This window comes from Equus przewalskii, chromosome 27 (assembly GCF_037783145.1).
Source record: "Equus przewalskii isolate Varuska chromosome 27, EquPr2, whole genome shotgun sequence".
NCBI lineage: Eukaryota > Metazoa > Chordata > Mammalia > Perissodactyla > Equidae > Equus > Equus przewalskii.
In genome coordinates this window covers 35,485,263-35,508,241 of record NC_091857.1, presented here as the reverse complement: position 1 = coordinate 35,508,241, position 22,979 = coordinate 35,485,263, and the positions used below count along the sequence as shown (strand labels likewise).

At 48.2% G+C, this 22,979-nt stretch overlaps 2 protein-coding genes across 3 annotated transcripts in view; both read right to left on the bottom strand.

Annotated features, from left to right (window-relative positions):
• IGSF5 (immunoglobulin superfamily member 5) overlaps positions 1-8,535 on the bottom strand; it is a 119,109-nt gene extending 110,574 nt beyond the window's left edge. For both annotated transcript variants that reach the window (XM_070597537.1, XM_070597540.1), the window contains exon 1: positions 8,398-8,535. The gene's annotated coding sequence lies outside the window, so the exon portion shown is untranslated. The remainder of the gene's footprint in view (positions 1-8,397) is intronic.
• Positions 60-22,979, bottom strand: part of B3GALT5 (beta-1,3-galactosyltransferase 5) — a 43,995-nt gene continuing 21,075 nt past the window's right edge. The window contains exons 3-4 of the mRNA XM_070597544.1: positions 11,179-11,340; positions 60-10,509 (exon numbers count right to left, since the gene is read on the bottom strand). Coding sequence (XP_070453645.1) covers positions 9,574-10,509 — 936 coding nt within the window. The 5' untranslated portion in view covers positions 11,179-11,340 and the 3' untranslated portion in view covers positions 60-9,573. The remainder of the gene's footprint in view (positions 10,510-11,178; positions 11,341-22,979) is intronic.

Below are 22,979 nucleotides of genomic sequence, written 5' to 3'. Positions count from 1 at the left end.
CAGGTCTGCAGCACCACAGGAACGGTCGCAAACACACACTAAAGGCGAAGAAAAACACGTCTATTTCAATCATTTTATTTCCGTTTAACGACACTTTAAAAGGTCAAGGATCCCATCGACACATCAAAGATAAGTTACCGTGTAGATTCAAAAGGTACAATCGTATCAATTCACAAGGCTTGATTTCCGAAACTTAAATGATAGCTTTTAAGAAATATAAATATACCTGAGAGAAAGAAAATTCCAAAGGATGCCTGTCTCATAATGCCCTGGGATTAAAATTCCCGACAGGCCACCACACCCTCACACTCACCCAGACAGTGCCCTACAGGTCGTCCACGAGTTAGGGCCCTGTTGTTTGGCTTCCAAAATCCAAGGGAAACAAGAAATGCCCATCTCTTACAAAGATAAGCACGGCGAGGTTGTTCAACATAGTTTTCTAAACATATAAAATCAGAGCTGAATTTAAAAATAGTTTCCCGAACACAAAATAAATATAGAAAACATCAACGTGGAATAAAAAAAAGATTGTCCAGTTTAGGCCTTCCATTGCTGACATTTCAAGAAGAGGACAAGTTTATCACATCTATCTACACCTTCGAACCAACCAAATGAAGTGCACTATGCTATTTTAATAATTTAATTTTTATTCAAGACGAATACCACTATTAATAAATCATAAATAAATACCTATGCCCACTCCCAAAATACAATGGCTTAAGAGTCTAGTAGATTCTCTCAAGATACAGGTAAACAACATTTTCAAATATTTTAAATATAAAGGCATTAAGTAATTTCCAGTCATGCTGGATTTCTCTTGATGTCTTATTTGACCAGGTGTAAAATAAATCAATTCTCTCCCATGTGATATTTTCCAAAGCAGAATTCAACTAAGGGTCTCTTCTTTGGTTTATCTCTTTGTTTGGGGACTAAAGGACTGGACCGTTGAGACAGCTGATCTTGCACTGACTTCCCAGGACCATGTGTGGGCAGGAGCTTGGGGCCAGGCTGTGTAAGTGCCACCCTGGCCATCTAAACTCTGGGTGCACCTGGCACTCATTTCTTAAACCAAAGAACAGAGGTATCAGAACCAACAGACAACGCAAAACAATGCAACATCAAAAACTAGATGTGGCTAGGGAATTAATTTTTCCACTGATATCTAGGGTTGATTATGTCTGATAAGGAAGGAATTGTTTTTTAAAATGAATTAGAAGCTAATTTTTTTGTTTGTCACTACTCCAATTGGCAGGCACCGGGATGCCTTCTTGCTTCCCCATCTCGTGTGCTCACCCAGCCCTTCCTGGCTCTTTGCCCCCCACACTGGGGGCGGGCAGCTTCACGGCTCAGTTTCAGGGCCAATTTGAGAGCCACGGGTCCTGTCCTGTCGTCACACTTGAAAAGCAGGACTCATGCTTCTAAGTTCCCAGTGGCCACAAGCTAGAAATCCTTCCACAGATTCAAAACAGAGAATGTAAATATATTTCATATCCCAGAGACATAATTGAGAGTTTATTTCAAATACATCTCCCCTCATGATAAAGTTTCCTGATGTTCACATACAGATTTTTGAATCATGTAGAACCAAACAGAAATAAAAATAAGTGGCAATAACAATCTATAAGAGGCTTCAGGAATTGCTGTTCAAAGGGACCTTACAATTCTCTTAATCCTGTGCTCTACTCCGCCATTCTGCCTGAATAACTCCTGTGTGCAATCGCCTTAAAACCCAAGAGATAATTATCGAGGCTCTCCTCTCCATCAGGCACCATGCCAGGAGAATCTCCTGGGAAATTGCTAAAATGCTAGTCCTGATATGACAAGTGCGGAAAATTCATTCTTAAAAAAAAAAATATCATGAGAAAACAAATACTTTCAAATGGAAGATATGGAGAAAAGGTAAACATCATCTCATCTATTTTAAAACGAGGAGGCACAGCAGCTGCTATGTTAAATCAGACTAGTTAATTATTTAATCTCTCACAGAGCCATAGAATCTTGGCGTGGGGAGCCGGCGAGAGTCACCAAGGCCTGGCCTTTTTCCTCTCAGCTGTGTATCCAGGCTCAGGGGAGCAGACGGCTCTAAGTACTAGTACGTGCACACTTCTTGCTTGTAAGAAATACACCCATACTCAATAGGCTGCTCCACCTCTTTCACTCTATTTCCCGCTTTCTGAATATTCTGCCTGAAAGTTGGAGTTCAGGAAGATTTCTGAACAGCATGACTGCGAACCATTCCTGCAGTTGGTGTTTCCAAGACACGGGGTGGCACGCGGCACATACTTGTCTTATATTAGTGTGTAACTGATTGTGCAAAGGTGAAAATAATCGAGAGCTCTCAAGCTCCACACTGTCCCCCTGACGGCTGAGGAGAACATCGAGGGCACCTGTTTTCTCACATCCCACATAAGCAAACATCGCCCCACTCTTCTTACTGCCCTTGGCTGACTCTTGGGGAAGGCAGATAACAGACACAAACCAGCTGCCACTGAGCATGGTGCCCTTATTTAGAGCCTCGGATCACACACACACACACACACACACACACACACACACAATCTGACAGAAGCCACATGTCTGGAGTGCTGAATCCACACTCTTGTGAGAGTTGGCTTGTTTTGCAAGAGCTTTAGGTAGAGAGAGGTGGAAGGTGGGTTGGACTCGACTGGAGGGGTTCATGTTCTGAAGCCAGACACTTGTTTGAGCCGTGAGATGAAGACTCGAGTAACCTCAAGACAGGGCTGGCTGGGACAGGAAAGGTCGGAGGACCTAGCTACACAGGAGATTCTTGGGAACGCCACAGATGAGAAGGGGCCAAGTCCCAGAAGGTCAAATAGGACTAGGAAGGAGCAGATAGAGACGCATGTCAACACTTGAAGTGACAGCAAGTAGGAAAAGGGACAAGATGGAAGGCTCTTTGGGTGAGGCCAGGCATGATCTTCCCTCTGAGTGGAAGACTCAGGATGCCTTGGCCATCCGTAGGAGGACTCCCCAACAATGCCATGGTGAAGAGCGAGCCACTGAAGGCCAAGGAGCTGGGTCTCAGCCACATCTGAGCCCGGGACAAGTCACTGAGTCCCCGTGAACCTCAGTTTCCTCAGCTCAAAACCAGGGGGTGAATTATAATAAGAATAGCTAGCTCGAAGGGCTGCTGTGAGGACTCCAGGAGACGGCAGACTGGAAATGGTTTACAACGTCTGTCCACAGACAAGGCACTGAACAAAGGCTTCTTTTTTCAGCTGTCAAGAGAACAGATGCCCGGATCACCTTCTTAGCACTGTGTTTACCCAGCTAAAGCTCTGTGCACAAAACCGCAGCCGCGAACCTCAGCTTGACCCTCATTCCTGACGTCCTGTGAAAAGCCCTGAGCAAATATGCCAGATGAATGAATAAAATGAAGGACCGAATGACTGACAGGAGCTTTCTGATGCTGGTTTCCAATCCCGGAGATGCCGCTAATTGAAGGACTTGGCGAAGTCACTCTATTTTCCTAAGCCTTGGTTTTCTCACTTGAAAAAGGAGGCTGTTTTTTAAACCACAGATAATCTATATGACACTTTCCAGCTCCACTTTTTTTTTTTAACCTGTTCAGATTTTCATACTTGCTGAATTAACAAAGTCTAGAACAATGTGGGTCAAGGTGATCCTGTTGGAGAAGGGGGTTAACCCCAGAGCATAACAGGAAGTAAAATAGATGCTTTTAAGAAATATAATATGTGGAAGACACTACAGGGTAGGTAAAGGTTTCTAAGAAAAAGTGAAACGACTGTGCTGCATGAAAAAGAACGGTTAGGATAATTTGATTAGCGCAGACTACGGAAGGAAGCTGTGCTGGTAGGACTGCCACCCAAATCACTGATGGGACTCATCGTACGTCTTTGAGACTGGACAGCAAGGGGACAATTTTCAGTAATTAAATACAAGGTAAGCATTGCAGATTGCAAAATTAAAAAGTTCTGCAATTTCTATTTGCTGTCATATTATAATGGTTTATTCCAGAGTCCAGTATACATACATAGACAGATAGATAGATAGATAGATAGATAGATAGATAGATAGACAGATAGATAGATAGATAGGTAGGTAGATAGGTAGGTAGGTAGATAGGTAGGTAGATAGGTAAATGGATAGATAGATAGATAGGTAGGTAGGTAGATAGATAGATAGACAGATAGATAGACAGATAGGTAGCTAGATAGGTAGGTAGATAGATAGGTAGATAGATAGATAGATAGATAGATAGGTAGCTAGATAGGTAGGTAGATAGATAGATAGATAGGTAGGTAGGTAGGTAGATAGGTAAATGGATAGATAGATAGATAGGTAGGTAGGTAGGTAGGTAGATAGACAGATAGATTCTTAGCTCCACTAGAACACATTTAATTAAACTATAGTCTTCCATTATTAAATATAGTCCTTGAAATCTATACAACAGGCTTGCTTATCAAGGAAACTGCCTCCTAAACCAAGACCTATTTTTGCAACCAAATCCCTTCAGTGGGGTCAGAACAGCCTCATAAGGTGACGCCCTTCCTGGGTAACTCGTGGACCATCCACATTCCCCACACGTGGGCCGACCAGGTCCCCTAAGTCCAGAATTCACCGACACAGCTCACCTACACAGCTCAAGAGAGCTGAGACTGCTTCGTAGTTCTGATCTTGAAAAATAAACTCGACTATCGGCATTGTGTGGTCTTTACCATCCACGGATGAATGAGCATGTGGTTATTTCATCCAGAAGACAATTGGACTGAAGTCACTTTAATGATCCCACACATACTTCCTGACAACTTGGTTTGCTGTTGTTAGTCTCCTGGGACCAAAAGTTGGACGCAGTTGAGGAGAAGAGGTATATTTCTCTAATCAGCAAAACAGAAGGAGGTGGTAGATGCGACGATACCAGCCATGTGGAGGCTGGAGGACGGGCACATGGAGGCATTACAGGACCTCATCTCCTTCTCAGCGTGTGAGGTTTCCCATTACAGCAGAAGGGGGCCTGAGGTCAGGAAGCACTGCTGGGTAACATTTCTGGGTTTTCAGTAAAAACACACCCATTTTCCCATTTACTGATTCATTTGGAACCATAGTGTTGGCTATGTTTTAGGAGCCCCTCACCTTTCAGTCTAGATTCACCTATTCCCCTCTAGAACCACCTTCCATAAAGGTCCTTTCAGTTCCACTCAACAAATATCTATTGAGATCCACTATGTTCCAGGAGCTGTGCTAAGAATTTGAGGCACATCGGTGAAGAAAACAAAGATCCATTCCTCCACAAAGCTTTTGTTCAAGTGGGATGAAATGTAAACAATAAACAAAAAAGATATTTATAATAAATAGATATTATATACTTTGTTAGAAATTGACATGTGCAATAGAAAAATGTAACAAGGTAAGGGGACGGGGGGTGGCACAAGTTGCAATTTCATATAGGGTGGTAGGGTATACCTCAGTAAGAAGGCAATATCTAACCAAAGACTTGATGGAGGCCAGGAGTGGGCCGTGAGAGTATCTGAGAAAAGAGCAATTGTGGTAGAGGGAACAGCCAGTGCAAAGGCCCTGGGGAGGTGGAGCATGCCTGGGATGGTCCAGGAAGAGCAAGGAGGCGGGTGAGGCTGGAATAGTAGTATTGCTGTCGAGGGAGGCCAGAGTGAGGGAGGGGAACACGTGAAGGGATGAGGTTAGGAAGAACAGAGGCAGCTCATGATATTAAAGATGTGGCTCTTACTCGGAGATAGGAAGCCACTGGAGGGTTCTGAGCAGAGAAGTGAGATGCTTTGATCCGTATTTTCAAAGGAGCACTCTGGATGCTGTGTTAGGAACAGACCAAAGGGATGCAATGACGGAAGCCGAGAGACCAGGTAGAAGGCCACCACAGGAAAACAGGTGAGAGGGGATGGGGGCTTGAACAAGGTGGCAGCTGTGGAGGTCGGGGGAAGTGGCTGGCTTCCAGACAGAACCGGAAGGTAGAGCCAACAGTCTCTCCTGAGGCACCAGCTGAGACAAAGCAGTCAAGGATGGCTCTGAGGCATTTGGCTTGAGCCACAGGAAGGATGGCATGACCCTGACCTGAGGTAGTGAAGCCTGCAAGTGCAGTGGATTCGGAGCCGGGGGAGGGGTTTGTCACAAGTTCAGTTTTGCATTTGCTCATTATGTGAAGTCAAGGAGGTGGTGGAATACACGAGACAAGCGCAAGACAGTGTTCTGGGCTGGAGATAAACAGGGCGTGGTCAACATGATGGAGGATATTTAACACCATGAGGCTGGATGAGACCACCAGACCACTGAGTAAAACTGGGAATAGAGGGGCTGAGGCTGAGCCCTGGGTGCCCCAGCACGAGAAGTCAGAGCGAAGACACGGAACAAGCAAAGGAGATGGCAAAGGAGGAGCAGCAAGAAGGAGGAGGACCAGGAGCGCCAAGCATCCGCAAGCCGGTGACAAGCGCTCGGCAGGGAAGTGGGCCAGGTGAGGACCGAGAACTGACCATAGACCCAGCAATGTGGGTCATCATCAGTGACTTCAATAAGAACCATCTGTGGAGTGGGGTGGGGCGGGGGGGACCAAAGTCTGATCAGAAGGGATTTCAGAAATAGGAGAGGAATTTAAATACATAAAACTCCCTTGTGGGGTTGAACTGCAGAGGGAATAGAAACAAGGAGACAGCTGGAGGGAAAAGGAGTGTCAAGGGAAGGCGGTTGATGGTTTCAAAAGATGGGAAATGAGAATAAGCTCGTGTGACACGTGCCGATGGGGCAATCGGCAGAGATGGGGAAATGGACATGGAGAGCGAGGCCCCATGCAGGAGTCTTGCTCTCAAAGAGGTAAGAAGAACTAGGAATCAACTCCAGAAGTGGAGGGGCTGAGGCCACAAGAGTCCCCATCGTTCTCTTCTCCAGTCCCAGTGGAGGGCAGGATACCGGGGTTCAGAAGCTGGAGGGTGGACACGGGTGGTGGTTGGAGGCTGAAGAAGTGCCCAGAAATACAGCCTGAGCAGCTGATGCAATGAGCTTCTGCATCTCCCTGAACACTGGGAGAGGGGCAGCTGACAGCCCGGGAGGATGCAGGGCTGACTGTCCCCAACACGCACGGGGGCCCCAACAGCCTGGGTGCACATCCTATTTCTGCTAATTGTCAGTTATGTCACCTTGAGCTGGCTGTTCACCCTCCCTGGCTGCCTCAGTTTCCTCATCTGTAAATCAGAGATATTGCTGGTAACCTGCCCCACAGAGTCGTTGTGAGCATTTAAGGAGATAATAAAGCCCTTATCTCAGTACCCGGCAAAGAGCATTTGCTATCAAAATCATTGCTCTCCAGATGCCTGCGAGGGAAGCCACTGTCCCACCAGCCTGGCTCCTCTCTGGTCCCATTCGGAAACTAATGTTGGACATTCTTGGAAAAGCATCGCTTTGCCTCCCAATTCACGCTTTCGCAGAGTTTCTCACTCTCACCCACAGGCAAGGTGGCGTGATGGGACACAATCTGAGCTGGACTCTGCCTTCCACGACAGTCAAGCTGGAGGCCTGGGGAAGCCTCTGGGTCTCTCTGAGCTTTCTTTTCATGCTACGTAAAGGCAGGACTGCATGAGCTCTAAGGTCGCTGCAAGTTCTAGAGTCACAAAACAATTTTTCCCCAGAGGAAAAAAAGTCTTCATGACATAAAGAAATAGAGTGGTAAAAAATGTTTTGCAGAAAACCCTTTAAGAACAGCAGAAGCTGTAGGTGGAGCCACGCCTGTGTCATGGGCCCCTGTGGCGGAGGGCTGTCACCAATGCTGAGAAGGCCGGGTCCTGAGTACCACACCTCACCCACACAGCCCGGCGGCCACAAAGACACTCACACCAGACAAGGCAGCCTTACTGCCAGACAAACTCCTTCACTCTCAAAACCCACCATTACCTTCAGAATCAGGGGCAGCCCACCCTATGGGACGGAGGGATGTGACTCTGGAAAAATCTGGCCTTCAAAAACCAAGCTCAGTCCCCAATTTTCCCACCTGAGAAGGAGGCTTTCTGAATGTGACCCAGCATGTTCAGAGTGGCCAGGATAAGAAAACATGTCTGCAAAGAAGCAGCTCGATCCAGGTACGAGAGATGCTGTGCAAAACAGGATGCCAGGGCTCATTGTGCATTTTAACATTGCCGCAACCATTTGCAACAAATAGCGCTTCCTGAGTTCAAGTAAGAGCTTAGTCTGACATTTGTAAGTCACGCAGCCACAAGAGGCCTTTGCTTTCAGTGCTGGTAAAGTCAGGTCTGATAAAGCAAAAAATAAGAACCAACCATTCCTGCAGTCAGGAGCAAGGGGACTTTGCATGTGACACAACAGTGGCTGGATGGGCCAAGACACTTGCAAAGAAGGGCCTCGTTTGCAGACGGCCCTGCAGAACAGGCTCATACAAACCTCCAGGGAGAAGAAAACTGAAGGTCACACTCCACACCACAAAACTTGGTTGTTCCTCGGCCATCTGAGAAGTTCAAAGAAGATGAGCTTGGGTGAGGCTTGCGAGGTGGCCGCCCCCCGCCCTGACCAGGGCTCACTTCAGTGCTCAGCATCCAAGGAGGTCCTTGAGAGCGTCTTGACTTAAATCCAACTGAATTCCCAGAAAAGCTCCCAGAATCCTTCACAGACAGAGCCTTGTGCCCAACTGCCCTTCAGTTTGAACTTGGAGACCTAAAGTGCAGACCAAGGGCATCTGGGGGTGCCACAGACGTCTCGGAGGAGATGCCACGCTCTTGGGGAGGTCAGCGTGGCCAAGAAGTCGGTACAACGGGCCAGGCTTTGCAATGATTTCTGAGCCACATCTATAAAAACCGATTTCTGTCTGGAGCTGGCGTTTCTCAGGGGCTGAGCTGCAGGGGTATCTTCTGGGAGCTGCTTGGTGATGAGGTGAGTGCCTAGCTGCTACCAGGGACTCCGTGTCCAGCCAGATCCATCCCAGTGAATGAAGGCAGCTGGGGGCGCATCTGTTCACCCCAGTCTTAGCACTAAAAAACCCCAAGGATTGGGTGTTGAGGAGGAGGGGTCTCTCCAAAGGGTCTGAAGGATGCCAGCAGCACGACTTCCCTCAGAGCCTCTTCACCACAGCTCTCCCCCAGGGGAGGCAACATGGAGGGGTGGACCAAGTCGGGGGCTGCCGACTGGATTCTGAGAATGCTCCATCTTCATCCCTGCTCCCACGTCTGTTGGCTGTGAGCCTTGGGATGAGTTCCCGCACCTCTCTAAGCTGCGTTTCCTCCTGCATAAAATAGGGATGGTCACACTCACCCCTTCAGATGGAGACGGATCTCTGAAATGGGAAAAGGAAGGCATCCATTGAGCACTCAGTGCCACAGTGTCCTCAAGAGATGGTATCTATTATTGCTCAGGCATCAAGTGGGAATCATCCAGCGCTTCCAATGAAGCTTACGTCCTAGTTTAGATTTGGAATGCCACAGGACATCACTCTCCATCTTCTCCCTCTTCCTTCCTCACTCTCTCCCTCCCCACTGATGATCCCCAGCGGTGCCATCCGACGATCTTTCAAAAACTATCACGCATGGGTCGTGGAGTGTGTCCAGATGTGCCGCTGGGCTCCCCTCAGACAGCTGGACACTCTTCTCCCAGGGAACTTTCCAGAGCATGCCAATAGATCAGCATATCCTTAGGCTTGACAAAATGGGAGGCCACGATCTTCCTAAAACGGCATGTGGAAAAGCTTAACCCACCTGGGAAAAAGGTCTGCTCAGAGTGGAGCTCCTCCGGTTTGATCTTCAGTTTTGCGAGGCAGAGCCCCACAAAGACATCTTCCAGTTTAAGGAACGGAACAGTCTCAGAAACTTCATACACCTGACGTGCAACATCGCCAGAAAACACGTAGGCGGTGCCCGAGCAAAAAGGTGGGTACCTGTCCCACGGATACTCGTATTTACTGACAAACCACTTACTCTGCTTCATCCTAATCGGGTAGTCGTGCATTTTTAAGAAGCCAGTAAAAAACCGAGTTGTTCTGTTTTTCTTCAGAAGCAGCTCAGTCAAATAGTAGATGTTGATAAACATGTCAGAGTCTGTTTTCATCACAAAAGCTGCCTGAGGACAGAAGCGGTGGATCCACTCTATACCCATCATGGTCTTCAGAGTTAAATTGAAATAAACATCCAGAAAGTCCTTCTGGATGATATCTCGATATTGCCGGCCTTCGTGGGCCACCGCTTTCGATGTGGCCTTACTGGTGGTGGTTCCCAAGAGGAAGAGCGTCTTTATTCGTTTTCCTTTCACAATCTTTTCTTGTCCCCACGTGTTCCGGATGACCGTGCGAGCCAATGTCTGTTCCTGGGATGAAGTCACCAGGAGGACAAGGAAGGGAGGATTCTGCCCACAGTCCACATCTGGGAGCTGAAGGAAGTTCTCCTGCCTTCTCTTGAAAACAAACGGCCCTTCTTTAAAAGGAATCAGAGTGTACATGCTCAAATACAAACAGAGGGCTCCCAGAACCACCAGTGAAAGACACAGCAACATCATCTTCACGTTGGCCATCTGAAATGGAACAAAATCAGATGTGTAGCCCTCAAAAGCAGGAAGCCATGTTTAGCTTTACCTTGGGAGGCTGAGATAGGGGAAGAGACCCAGGTTTCAGGGCTTATGTTTCAGAAACTCTGGAATCTCACTGCACACCGAAGTGAAGAGCTGTGGTTTAACGTGGAGGCAGAGACGACTGCCAGCACCATTCACCCCACAGTGTGAGATCAGGACCACAGAAAACAGGGCACTGGGCCCGGCTCCAAAGCTAGCCAGCCCTTCACCAGGGGAGTCTCAGATTCCTCATTTAGAAAGATATGGGACCACATCTCTCACTAGGTCCTTCCAGCTCCACCCTTCTCTGACTCCATAATTAACTCCAGCTCAAGAACCTGCAACACTGGAAACCGCATGTTCTAGGTCTAAATCTATGGAGCATTTGCATTCTCTGATCGAATCAAGCACCATTTTACTACTCAAATAAAAAGCAGGACCCGTAGTCTGATCTGCACAACCCCCTCGGAATTCCATTCCGCTGGCAGTGATGGTTATTTTTGGTTTTTTTTGTTTCTTTTGTAAACCTCCCAATTGATCCTTCCATCTTTTGTCCCATCCATCTCTGTCATCCTCAATGAATCCAGGAGCATCCATCCTAATGTAATTACATTAAGAAAGCAAATAACTCACTTTTTCCTTGGTAAGAGGAACCTCTGGTTTGAAAGCTAAGCCACAGGGTAGATTCCAAGAGGACGTTTGTTCCTAAGAGCTGTCAGCATATGACATTCAACACTTTCACATTCTGGGTTTGGTTTGTTTACCAAAAGTGATGGTTCCCTTCGTCAAGAATCACTATAAGGAAACAACAAAAAGAAAAGTGTCATTCAAGTCACCAAGCCTGACCGGCAGCTCTTCATCATTTGTGCCCGAGTGTTTTCTGGGGTGCTGCTTCTGCAGTCACCTACCCACGTGACCTTGGGGAAGCATCTGAGCCCCACCCCCAGCCTCACTTTTGTCATCTGTAAAATGGGTACGATCGAGACAAACCAATTCCACCACATGGTTCACCTGTTGACAACAATAACAGCATGCAAATATCTGAGAGTCTTTTCAGGTCTTTCCAAGGGGTTAGAACCCCACGGAGAGCTTTTTAAGCAGACATGGTCACTCAGAAGTCAGTTTTAGTCCAATTTCTCATGCAAATAATTTACCATCTCTACATAACAGAATCTGTGGCTGATGCTTAAAGACGTTAACACAGAGAAGAACTCCATCAATTCTCAGCTCAGTGTCTGTGTCTTCAAAATGTCATCCTGGGTGAGAGGACAGAGGAGCCAGCAAGAAAAGAAACTGACTGAGTGACATGAAGAAAGGGTTGGTTGTCTTGATGGCAAAAGAGGACCTCGGAATTTCATTGTGTTAAAATTCTGTTCCAAATATATTCACTATAAAAGAAAGGGAACAATGAGGCTGGCCCGGTGGCGAAGTGGTTAAGTTCGCACACTCCGCTTTGGTGGCGGGGCTTGCAGGTTCGGATCCCAGGTGCAGACCTACAGCACCGCTCATCGTCACACTGTAGCAGCATCCCGCATACAAAGTAGAGGCAGATTGGCACAGATGGTAGCTCAGGGCCAATCTTCCTCATCAAAAAGAAAAAAAGGAGAGAGAGAGAGAGAGAAAGGGAACAATGATGGAGATTTCCAGAACTAGCTAACTTTCTGGAGACCAACTTAGTCCAGCTCCTGTTCTTCTCGGCCCCCGTGGAGCCCCTGTCCAGCTGGAGTTCCTGCCAACTTCAGAGAAGTCACCTCAGGAGGCGAACAGACAGTGAGAACGTGTCTGAACTGGCATGCAGGATGCTGAGAATTCTATTCCCTTCTTTCTCTCTTTGTGAGGTTATTTATTTGCACAGTTAGGATGTATTGTGTATTCTGGTGGAAGAAGGGTGAGGGGGACCAAACCGCGTTCTCCCACAATGCATTTTAGAGAGAGACGTAAAACCCAAATGCAAGAGAAAGATGACATTTCTCTACTTTGCTTCCTTTCTCAGGTAAGTTTGCTCTTCTTCGGGGGTTGCCTCAATGGTAAACCTTCAGTTCTCATTCCCCTAGTGTGCTTTTTCTCAGGATCCTTTGCACGGATCTCCAGCCCCAGGGATGCTCGCTCAGCTCACTCCTGCATTGGTCTCTTGCTGGACTCCAAATGGCACCCAGGAGGCAGAGCAAGTGGCAGGGCCCTACTGGCCGAAGCACATAACCCATCATGTCCCCCGGGGCCCAAGCCAGCTGGAGGGGCCATGTGGAGGATGCCGTATTTGAGCTTGTCCCTGCAGGGCAGGTGTGATGGGACAGGTGGGACTCAGGAAGTGGGCAAGCAGTCCAGAGACCTGGCAGCCACCTTCAGGATACTTACTCCAGAGCTGTGGTCACATATCTGGGAAAACTCTCGCCATCTCCCGGCCCATCCCAGGGAATGCAGAACAGATGACATTGGGAATCTCCACCCTGAACAGCTCAGAGATTCTCAAACTCAGGGCCTGCAACAGTCACCCGGGACCCGGGTAAACATGCAGGTTCAAAGGGTCAGTCCTACAAAGATCCTGATAAAGCGGGTCTGGAGCCCAGGAATATGCATTTTTACATGTCCCACATGATTCTACTCTAGGCACCTTTGAAAACACCAGTGGGCACCACATCACAAACCAGTGGGGCCAAAGACCCCAGACCAGCATGCCTATCCTGATTTTTAAGTGGACTAGTTGTAGAGCTGAAAATATCCCTTCCCCTAGGGGAGAGGAGGAGAGCAGGAGGGGAGTGGACGAGGGTGATGGGGAGTGAATTCCTGGGTCACATGTGGCCTGGAGCCAGAGATGAGCCACGCCTCCCCGAAGTCCACCCCATGCCAACACCACCTGGCCCAGGGTCTGGAGGTTAGGCCTGGGCCTTCTCAAGGAAAGACGTTTTATGAGGAGGCTATTCCATGAGACTAATGACACTCTGCTACAGGACTACTCACCTCCACTGTTTTCTTTCTGTTCTCAACCAAAACTGTAGAAGCTTCAAGCACCGTGAAACCTGGCTCTACTCTTGGGCTCCAGTAGAGGGGAGAGCGTCCCCAAGAGTGAGCAGGAGCTGGGTGACCCCAGGTGTCCCCAAGGAATCAAAGAACTGCCGTGTGGAGGGAGGATCCCCCAACTGCCCCAGACCCATGCTGGACCAGCAACTCTGAGCTCCTACCTGGTGTCCAGCACCCCGCCCACTGGAGGAGGACCGAGCATCAGCATCAGAAGCAGAGGGAGCAGCGCAGCTCTTGGAGTCTGATGGCTAATTGTATGTGTCGACACGACTGGGCCACAAGGTGCCCAGGTATCTGGTGGAACGTTATTCTGGGTATGTCTGTAAGGGTGTTTTGAATGAGGTAAAAATCTGAATCAGTAGACTAATTAAAGCATATGTGCCTCCCTAATGTGGGTGGGCCTCATCCAGTCAGTTGAAGTCCTGAATAGAACCAAAAAGCCCACCCTCTCCCCAAGGAAGGGGGAACTCCTCCTGCCTGACTGCTTGAACTGGGGCATCAGGGGTTTTTTTCCTCCTTTCAGACTTGAACTGAAACCTCGGCTCTTCCTAGGTCTCAAGTGTGTCAGTCTTTAGACTAGAACTACACCACAGGCTTTCCTGGGTCTCCAGCTCGCTGACTACAGATCACGGGGGTTCTCAGCCTCCATAACCATGTGGCCCAATTCCTTATAGCAAGCCTCTTCTACCTATATCTTTCTCATCTCCCGTTGGTTCTGTTAGTCTGGAGAATACTGACTACTGCATGTGGAGAGCCCCTGCATCTTATGAACAGCCTGTCACTGATCCCTCAAGAGCAATTTAGTCATGGAGGGAGCAAACGGATTCTTCTGGAAGCATTCAGGAAGAGGAGTAAAGGCCACCTGAGGAAGACAGCAGGAGTAAGATCCTCAAGAATACACCCCATCACAGGTTTCTCAACAGGAGAAAACACTGGGTGTGGGGGCATGAGGCACACAATAACCACGTCATGCAATTCAGTTTGCACCCAGATGACTCCCCCAAGCTGGATGGTGGCCCGGGCAAACAGATATCTTATACAAAAGCTGAGGGGGTCTATCCAATCTTTTAACAAAGTTCACCAGTTTCCTTTCCCAGAGGAATAAGCTGATGTGCATTTTAACTGTGTAAGAAAACTGGCACAACAACAGACAAATAAATCAATGGAGCAGAATAGAGAGCCCAGAAATAGACCCACACGTATGGTAGATGATGAATGCATCATGAGAATTTAGCGGAGAAAGAGTGGCCTTTCAATCAAGAGTGCTGGGTCAATTTGATATCCACATGGGGAGAAAGAAGTACCTGACCCCAACCTCACACCATACATAAAAATCAAATCCAGATGCATTGCATATCCAAAGGTAAAAGGTATAGCAATAAAGCTTCTGGAAGAAAAGCTTTCTGATCTTGCACTAGGCAATTTTTTTTTGAGGAAGATTAGCCCTGAGCTAACCACCACCAATCCACCTCTTTTTGCTGAGGAAGACCAGCCCTGAGCTAACATCCATGCCCATCGTCCTCTACTTTATATGTGGGACACCTACCACAGCATGGCTCTTTGCCAAGCGGTGCCATGTCCGCACCCGGGATGCGAACTGGCGAACCCCGGGCTGCAGAGAAGCAGAAAGTGCGAACTTAACTGCTGCGCCACCAGGCTGGCCCCCAGGCAATTATTTTTATACAGGACACAAAAAGCACTCCATAAAAGAAAAGGATGATGAATGGAACTTGAAAAGATACCATCAGGACAGTTCAAAAGCAAGCCACAGACTGGGAGAACATATGTGCCAAACATATAACTGGCAAACAGACTATTATCCACAATATATCAATAACTTCTGTGAATCAGCAAGGAAATGGCAAAAAAAAACTCACAATTTTTTAAAAAATGAATTGTGAACAAGTTATTTTGCAAAAGAAATACCCAAATACCAAAAATCCAAGAAAGGACAACATCATTAGTCATTAGGGAAATGCAAATAAAACCACAATAGAATACCACTGCAACCCATTAGAACGACTGGGCACATACTCAACAGAAATGATTACTTATGTCCACCAAGAATGATGGCCAAGAATGTTCAGAGTATGTTGCTCATAATAACCAAAAACTATGGTCTCAGGGTCTATGGGTCCAATCAGGAGAACGAAATTACCTAGTAATTCAAAAAGAGAAAGTTTAATATAAAGAATCCTAGCAGATATAAGGAGCAGCCACAGCCCCCAGGGCTAAGGAGGAAACCTTGGGGAAAAGCCCCCAACTCAGGGCTGAGATCCAGACCTCCTTGATGAGGACAGCATGGCTCACGGAGAACAGAGAATCACTGCGGGTCCAGAGCCAGTTTCATGGGGTCCAGTCAAAAAGAGTGAATTTGGAGCCAAGAGGCAATAAATTGATATAAATGGCACAAATGTAAATAAGAAATTTCCATCAACAGCACAATGATCAATGAAATGCTAAACAGCCATTAGAAAATACAAACTTTTGGGGCCGGCCTGGTGGTGCGGTGGTTAATTTCACACATTCCGATTCAGCAGCCCAGGGTTCACTGGTTCAGATCCCGGGTGCGGACATGGCACCACTTGACAAGCCGTGCTGTGGCAGCCTCCCACATATAAATTAGAGGAAGATGGGCATGGATGTTAGCTCAGGGCCAGTCTTCCTCAGCAAAAAGAGGAGGATTGGAAGTAGATGTTAGCTCAGGGCTAATCTTCCTCAAAAAAAAAATTTTTTTTAAATACGAATTTTTGACACACCCACTATGTATTCATCCGACAGACATTACAATGAGTGAAAAGAGCCAGACATGAAAGAGTACGTACTAAAGGATTCCATTTATATGAAGTTCAAAACCAGGTAAAACCTACCAATGACGACAGGAGTCAGAATGGCAGTTACCTTTGTGGTGGGATTACTGACTGGAAGTGGGCACAAGGTCCCTTCCGAAGAGCTGGATATATTCTATTCTTGATCAGGGTGGTGGTCACATGGGCAGAGACACCTGTAAAGATTGATGGAGTCTCACAGCTAAGATTTGTGCACTTTGCCTATGTAAGTTATACCACATTAATATTTTTTAAATGATTTTAATTAAAAATAAATCTCTGGGGGCCAGCCCGGGAGAGGTAGAGGTTAAGTTCACGGGCTCCACTTCTGCAGCCTGAGGTTCGCAGGTTCAGATCCTGGGCACTCATCAAGCCATGCTGCGGCAGCGTCCCACATCCGAAATAGAGGAAGATAGGCACTGATCTTAGCTCAGTGCAAATCTCCCTCACCAAAAAAATTAATAATAAATAAATCTCTGAAAAGACGATATCTTCTATAGAACAGCCCAAATTTATTTGACCACAAATCTGATTTTTTTTCCACGGGGCATTTCAATGGCCAGCGTATCACAGAAGAGACCCACTCTGTGTCCAGGTCTTACTTCACAAAGGGGACTTGGTGATGACCCCGACAGGTCAATGTCACTGAAAGAAAAGTTGAATGCTATTTATAGTTTTCTTAGAAACAATAGTTTTCCACGCAGGACCACAGGAAGGACACTAGGTTGGGTCAGGAAGCAGAAGCAGGAGCAGGAGACAGGTCCAGGCCACGGCCTTTACTGAGTATTTTTGTGGAAAAGGCGAGACAGGGCAGGGTGAACAGCTTAGGAGGGGCTACTGTGAGATACTGCGGCGGGCTCTGGGAGACAGGGGTGGCCCCTCGCCGCCTGGCACCCGGCCCTGGGATGATGAAGGCAGAGAAATATTGTATTCCGAGGTGGGAGAGCCAGAGAGACGGTGTGACTCTGGGCTGGTCAGTCTGCATGTCCTTTGGCTTTCTCTGATAATTGGTTAGCCCTGGGAGCGGCAGTCTCTCTCCAGCCAGAAAGTCTTCTAACAGATCAAACATTGTAATATACAGAAAATTAAAAATAAGACTACTACAGCCCAGGAAATAAGGTCTGGGCTTGCCTCTTCTGTAAACCCGAAAGCACTGATGGCTGCTTTCACAGATCACCAGCCAGATACGGAAGGCAGGCTCCCTGACCCAAGGGTGAAGTTTCTATCACGATTCTACAATATTTCATTAATTGTCAAATCAGTCCCTACTGCATTTTCCATTACGAGTTAAGATGCTGCAGAGCAGATTTTAAAAGCCCCCGTTTGTTCAGTTCAGGCAGCCTGCTGGGATGGAAAGACGGAGGCATTTGGAAACAGACAATCTCGCCGACATCCAGCTCAGGCACAGCGTGATACTACTTGGCACCTGGCACTTGGATGCTCCAGTCCTGTCTCCTTGTCTCCGACTAGGGAGAGAACGCCCGCTCACAGGGAGGCCGGAAAGCATGGCCTGCGTGGCAGTGATCATTTCGGTCACAACTTCTAATCAAAGTGTGCCTTCAGTGGCACGGATGGCACCTACTAATATCAACCCAGTTCCCCCCTTCAAGTTCCACCTGGCTGGAGGTATGCTGCCCACACGCTCCTGGTTACAGACAAGCAGGTGTGCACTGTCCATGGGATGACCTGAACCAAAAGCAGAGTGGGAGGAGTGTCTACAGGGGACCGGGAGAATCTCACTCCTGGCTGGCTGCTCACACCCCAGGCCACGCTTGACGAGGCCCGAGGGCACCGGGAGAGAACACAGTCTGCAGGGCGCCTGCCCCTTGGAGCATAGTGACCTTCCCTGAGAGAGCCAGCGAGAGGAACAGAAGTGGGCCTCCTACAGTTCGCCCGGAAGGAAGTTCTTCCCAAAGCCAGTGAAGGAGCCCCAACCCCCCCACAAATGTTTTTCTATCATGGATCCTTCTAACACAGTTCATAAAACCAAACATACAGGATTACAAAGGAAGGCAACGATGTTGAAATAAATGCATCAAAACATTTTTTGAAGTGTGCCAAAGTAATACGTGCACTTCTTCATTATTACATCTAATAACGATTTCTAGCTCCAGGTCTAATAACCACCTTCATTTTGAAGGCAGCAAGAGCTTCGCCCGTATTTGGAAATGTCTACATCTACTGTAATGTGATGTGAAAATGAAGTCTCAGGCTCCAGACTGTGGTGATCAGTGCCTGTCATGGGCTGAATGGTGTCCCCCTAAATTCATACGGTGGAGTCATAACCCCCCGTACCTCAGACTACACGACCCCATTTGGAGAGAGGAGCTTTATCAGGTTATGATGAGGTCATTAGGGCCAGGTTACCAGCCCTGCTCTGGCACTCAGGGACTTCCACAGCCAGTGGTGGGCAGGCACACATACCTGAGCTGAGGAATGGGCACACTTCAAAACTAACAATGGCGCCGATTCAAGGGGAGGGAGAGTGGCATAACGGATATCCGAGGCACTGGGTGAGACCACCCCACATTTCCAGCCACTCTAAGGTTTTTTGTTGTTCTTACTGTCACTTCTTTCTAGTCTCACCTTCTGGCTGGGCGAAGGCTGAGCTAGGGTCAGGTGAAATGGGACATTTGACAGCTGCATGTTTTTTACCACTTTTTTGGGTAAAATATATTGTTTAATTTTATGGAAAAAATGGTGACAGTGGCTGACGATTTTTAAAATTTTTCCTACTCAAAATAAACCATCAACTCTATTTCAACCACTCCCCCATTTAAAAAATGTTTTCCCATCTACTCTGGCTCCCTGTGGCAGGTCAACAGAGTCCCCCACAAGAGACATCCTTTGGCTGTGGCCATTCACACCAGCTGCCCTTGACCACAGTGGCTGGGGTTGGCACTCAGAGGTGTTCAGAGAACCCTTTGGTGAGAAGGGAATTCAAGTGTCCCAAACCAGTAAGGAATGGTTCCTTTGCCTTTGACATCCTCTCTACCTTTGACATCACCTCATCAGCTCAAGCAAGAACTGTGAACCAAAATCTCATTCACCATTCACCTTTCATGCCGCCGGTGGCTGTGGGAAGTTGTGTTAGTGACGTGCCGCCGCTGGCACGGCCTCAAGGGCATCTTGCGCCCTTCTTTGGAGGCTGACCAGCTAAGACAGGAACACATCCTGTTGGAAGCCCACAGCTGTCACAAGGGAGGACAGTTCGTGCCCTCATCCCAGGCCCTTCTGCTGCCTCGGAAAACCTCTTCTGTGTGTCTCCTCGGTGGCAGCGAGGGGTCCAGGTGATTGGGGTTCAATGAGAAAGAAGACAAACCTTTGAGGGGCTCACAACCCACGGGACCAGCAGAGCAATAACCATGGAGCGATGCAGTGACGTGAGGTGAGCCTGACGTAGACTCTTCCTGACCCAACTTCAGTCAGGCTCCCCTGAATGCCCTTCTCAGCTGGGCTTCAACCTTTGGACTCCCGTATCCATCTGTGCATTGCCCAATTTTAGCAAGAACCCTGCCTAGTGGGTTTAGCCAGAATCCCCCACCCTCAATCTGACCAACTTCCTCACCCTGAGGCTAGGTATCTGACCACCTGGCCTGCCTTCAGCAAGATTCCCATCGAGTCAGTTTAGCCTGAATCCCACCCTCCACCCCTGATGTTTCCTCTCAGTAACTTCCCATCCCCCAACCCCGCCCTGCCCTTGACTACAAACCCCTGCTTGTCCGGGCTGTATTCCGACGTGAGCCTGGCTCTGAGCTCTCATTTTCCCGACTGCAAGAGTTCCAGAATGAAATCTGGTTTAGCCGCTCAGTCTGCTGTCCAGCTCCGGCTCTTCTCTGACACAGGGCAGAGGAGAGAATGGAGGTCCCGCCTGGGGGCCGTTCAGAGCTGCCCTTGGGAGGCCCCCCGGCAGAGGCAGGGGATCCGGAAGGGCCCGGTAGGTTCCAGGAACAGGGCAGGGTGCAAAGGGAAAGCCTGGAGTTGAGGTTGGAGAGCAGGCAGGGCGGGTTCAGCGTGGCCTTGAAGAGCATGTGAGGAGCCTGGCTTCTTCTGAGGACGTCAGGGGTCCACAGGCCTCCTCTAGGTCTTCGAGACTGATGATCCAGGGTCCCACGGGGCCTCCCTCTCCCATCCATGACACAGCAGAGAAGACTCTGCTTACGTTGAAGATGGCAGCGCCAATGGAACCAAGCGACGAAGGAGAGAGCGCCCGGGAATTCATACCAACGATCACTGTTCTCAGAATCGACGAATTTAGAGCTTTAGGAAGGCAACTTAGGAACCGACATTTCAGGCAGCTGGGGCTGCCAAAACCAAAGAGCACAGACGGGGGCGCTTAAACCCTTTATTTTCTCACAGTTCCGGGGGCTGGAAGCTGGAGATCAGGCTGCCAGCCAGTCGGGTGCTGGTGAGAGCCCTCTTCCTGGCTCGCAGCAGCCACCTCTCACTGTGTCCTCACATGGCAGAGGTGGGGGGGTCAAGGGGGACTTGCACAAGGGCTCTTGTGTTCTGGGGTCTCTGCTTACAAGGGCACTAATCCGATCATGGGGGCCCCACCCTCATGACCTCATCTAACCCTAATCACTCCCAAAGGCCCCACCTCCTAACTCCATCACACACGCATGAGTCTGGGGGGACATACTGCAGTCCTTTACTGAGTACCTGGTGCCGGTCACAGGGAGCAGTCCCAGGGCCTCCTCAGATCTCCCTCAATTACATGAACTTTCTCTCCAGAGGAAAGCATTGCTCTTTTCCAGGCTGTCAGCTGGGCTTCCTGCTGGTAAGCTCCATTTCTGGACCTTCTAGACTCTTATTCCCTTGGGAACGGGCAGAAGGGAACCCCACCCAGCCTCGTGCCTCAGACTCTGAGACGTCAGCCTGCCACGGGGGCTCTGGACTCATTCCGGTCCATTCCCTCGCTCTGTAATCTACCCCCTGCTGAAGCTTTCTCTATTTAAAGAAAAAAAGTGTTTTTACTTGCAGCTCCAAAACCTTAAAAAACACAAGAGCACAACTCAAGGTTTTTGAAACCTCATTCTTTTAAACCTCCAGAGCATTCTTTTCTGAACAGCCCAAATAACACCGAACGATTTTACTGAACAGTTTTATCCACGATGTCAAAAGGAACAAAAAGAATGGTGTCCATAGATTTAGGAAGGCCAATCTACCATGGGATTTTTTAAAAATAAGCTTTTGAGGGGGCTGGCCCAGTGGTGCAGTGGTTAAGTTCACACATTCCACTTTGGTGGCCCGGGGTTCACCAGTTTGGACCCTGGGTGCAGACCTACGCACCATCTGTCAAACCATGCTGTGGCAGGGTTCCCACACATAAAGTAGAGGAAGATGGGCATGGATGCTAGCTCAGGGCCAGTCTTTCTCAGCAAAAAAAAAAGAAAAAGAGGAAGATTGGCAGCAGATGTTAGCTCAGGGCTAATCTTCCCCCAAAAATAAATAAATAAATAAGCTTTGAGGGGCCAGCCCGGTAACTTAGCAGTTAAGTTCGAGCTCTCCTCTTCAGCAGCCTGGGGTTCGCTGGTTCAGATGCCAGGCACGGACCTAGGCACTGCTTCTCAAGCCATGTTGAGGCAGGCATCCCACATACAAAGTAGAGGAAGATGGGCACAGATGTTAGCTCAGTGCCACCCTTCCTCTGCAAAAAGAGGAGGCTTGGCTGTGGATGTTAGCTCAGGGCCAATCTTCCTCAAAAAAAAAAAGCTTTTGATTACTTCAGTAAGCTAAGAGTTGGGGCCTTTCTTCTGACCAAAAACTAAACAAATTAATAACAGCAAAAAAGTAGAATGTCATTAATGAGGTTGCTGATTATTCTGTGCAATCAACCACTTTAGAAAAATTTGGAAAAGCTCTTGGATTGCCTGGGTCTGGTGACATTAAGGAAGGATAGTATTCTTACCCCCATACAAAACACCTTGAAAACAAATAAAGAGATATCTCCCAGAGAACACTTCCTGCTTATTCCAGATGCCTACGCCCAAACGAATCTAGAGCCAGAGAATATAGGCTGCTTGAGTGACATCTCAATAAAGAATTCGAAAGTGACAGGAAGTCAGCATGCAAACCACATGTACGGGTGGAGAAAGAAGAAAGATAATTAAAACAAGGAAATGTCATCTTTCTGTAAACTATGGCCTGCCCAGATTCCAAATCATATGAAATGCCTCTTAAACAAGAGGCAATGAAAACGATAGCCAGCAATTCAGGTTGGACTGTGCTGCACGCAATGTGCATCTTGACTCGTTGAGGCATGAAATTTCATTTCTTGACTAACAAGTTCAGCCGATCTTTAAGATGACGATCCACGGATCCACCAGGCCCCCATAAATCAGCTCACGTCCTGCCGCATCTGTTCCAGCTGATCTCCCTTGGCCTCTACCTTCAGGCCACACTTGTTCTCTTTCCACTCCTTGAACAGACCCATGCGTTCCCTCCTGTGCAAATGTCCCATGCTGCGCGCCTTTCCCGGGGCCTCCTCCACCTTCCACCCTCACCCCACTTCTGCTCAGCAAACCCTACTCACCCCTCACGCCAAGTCCTCAGCAGAGCCGTTCCTTCATTTACTACTCGCGGAAC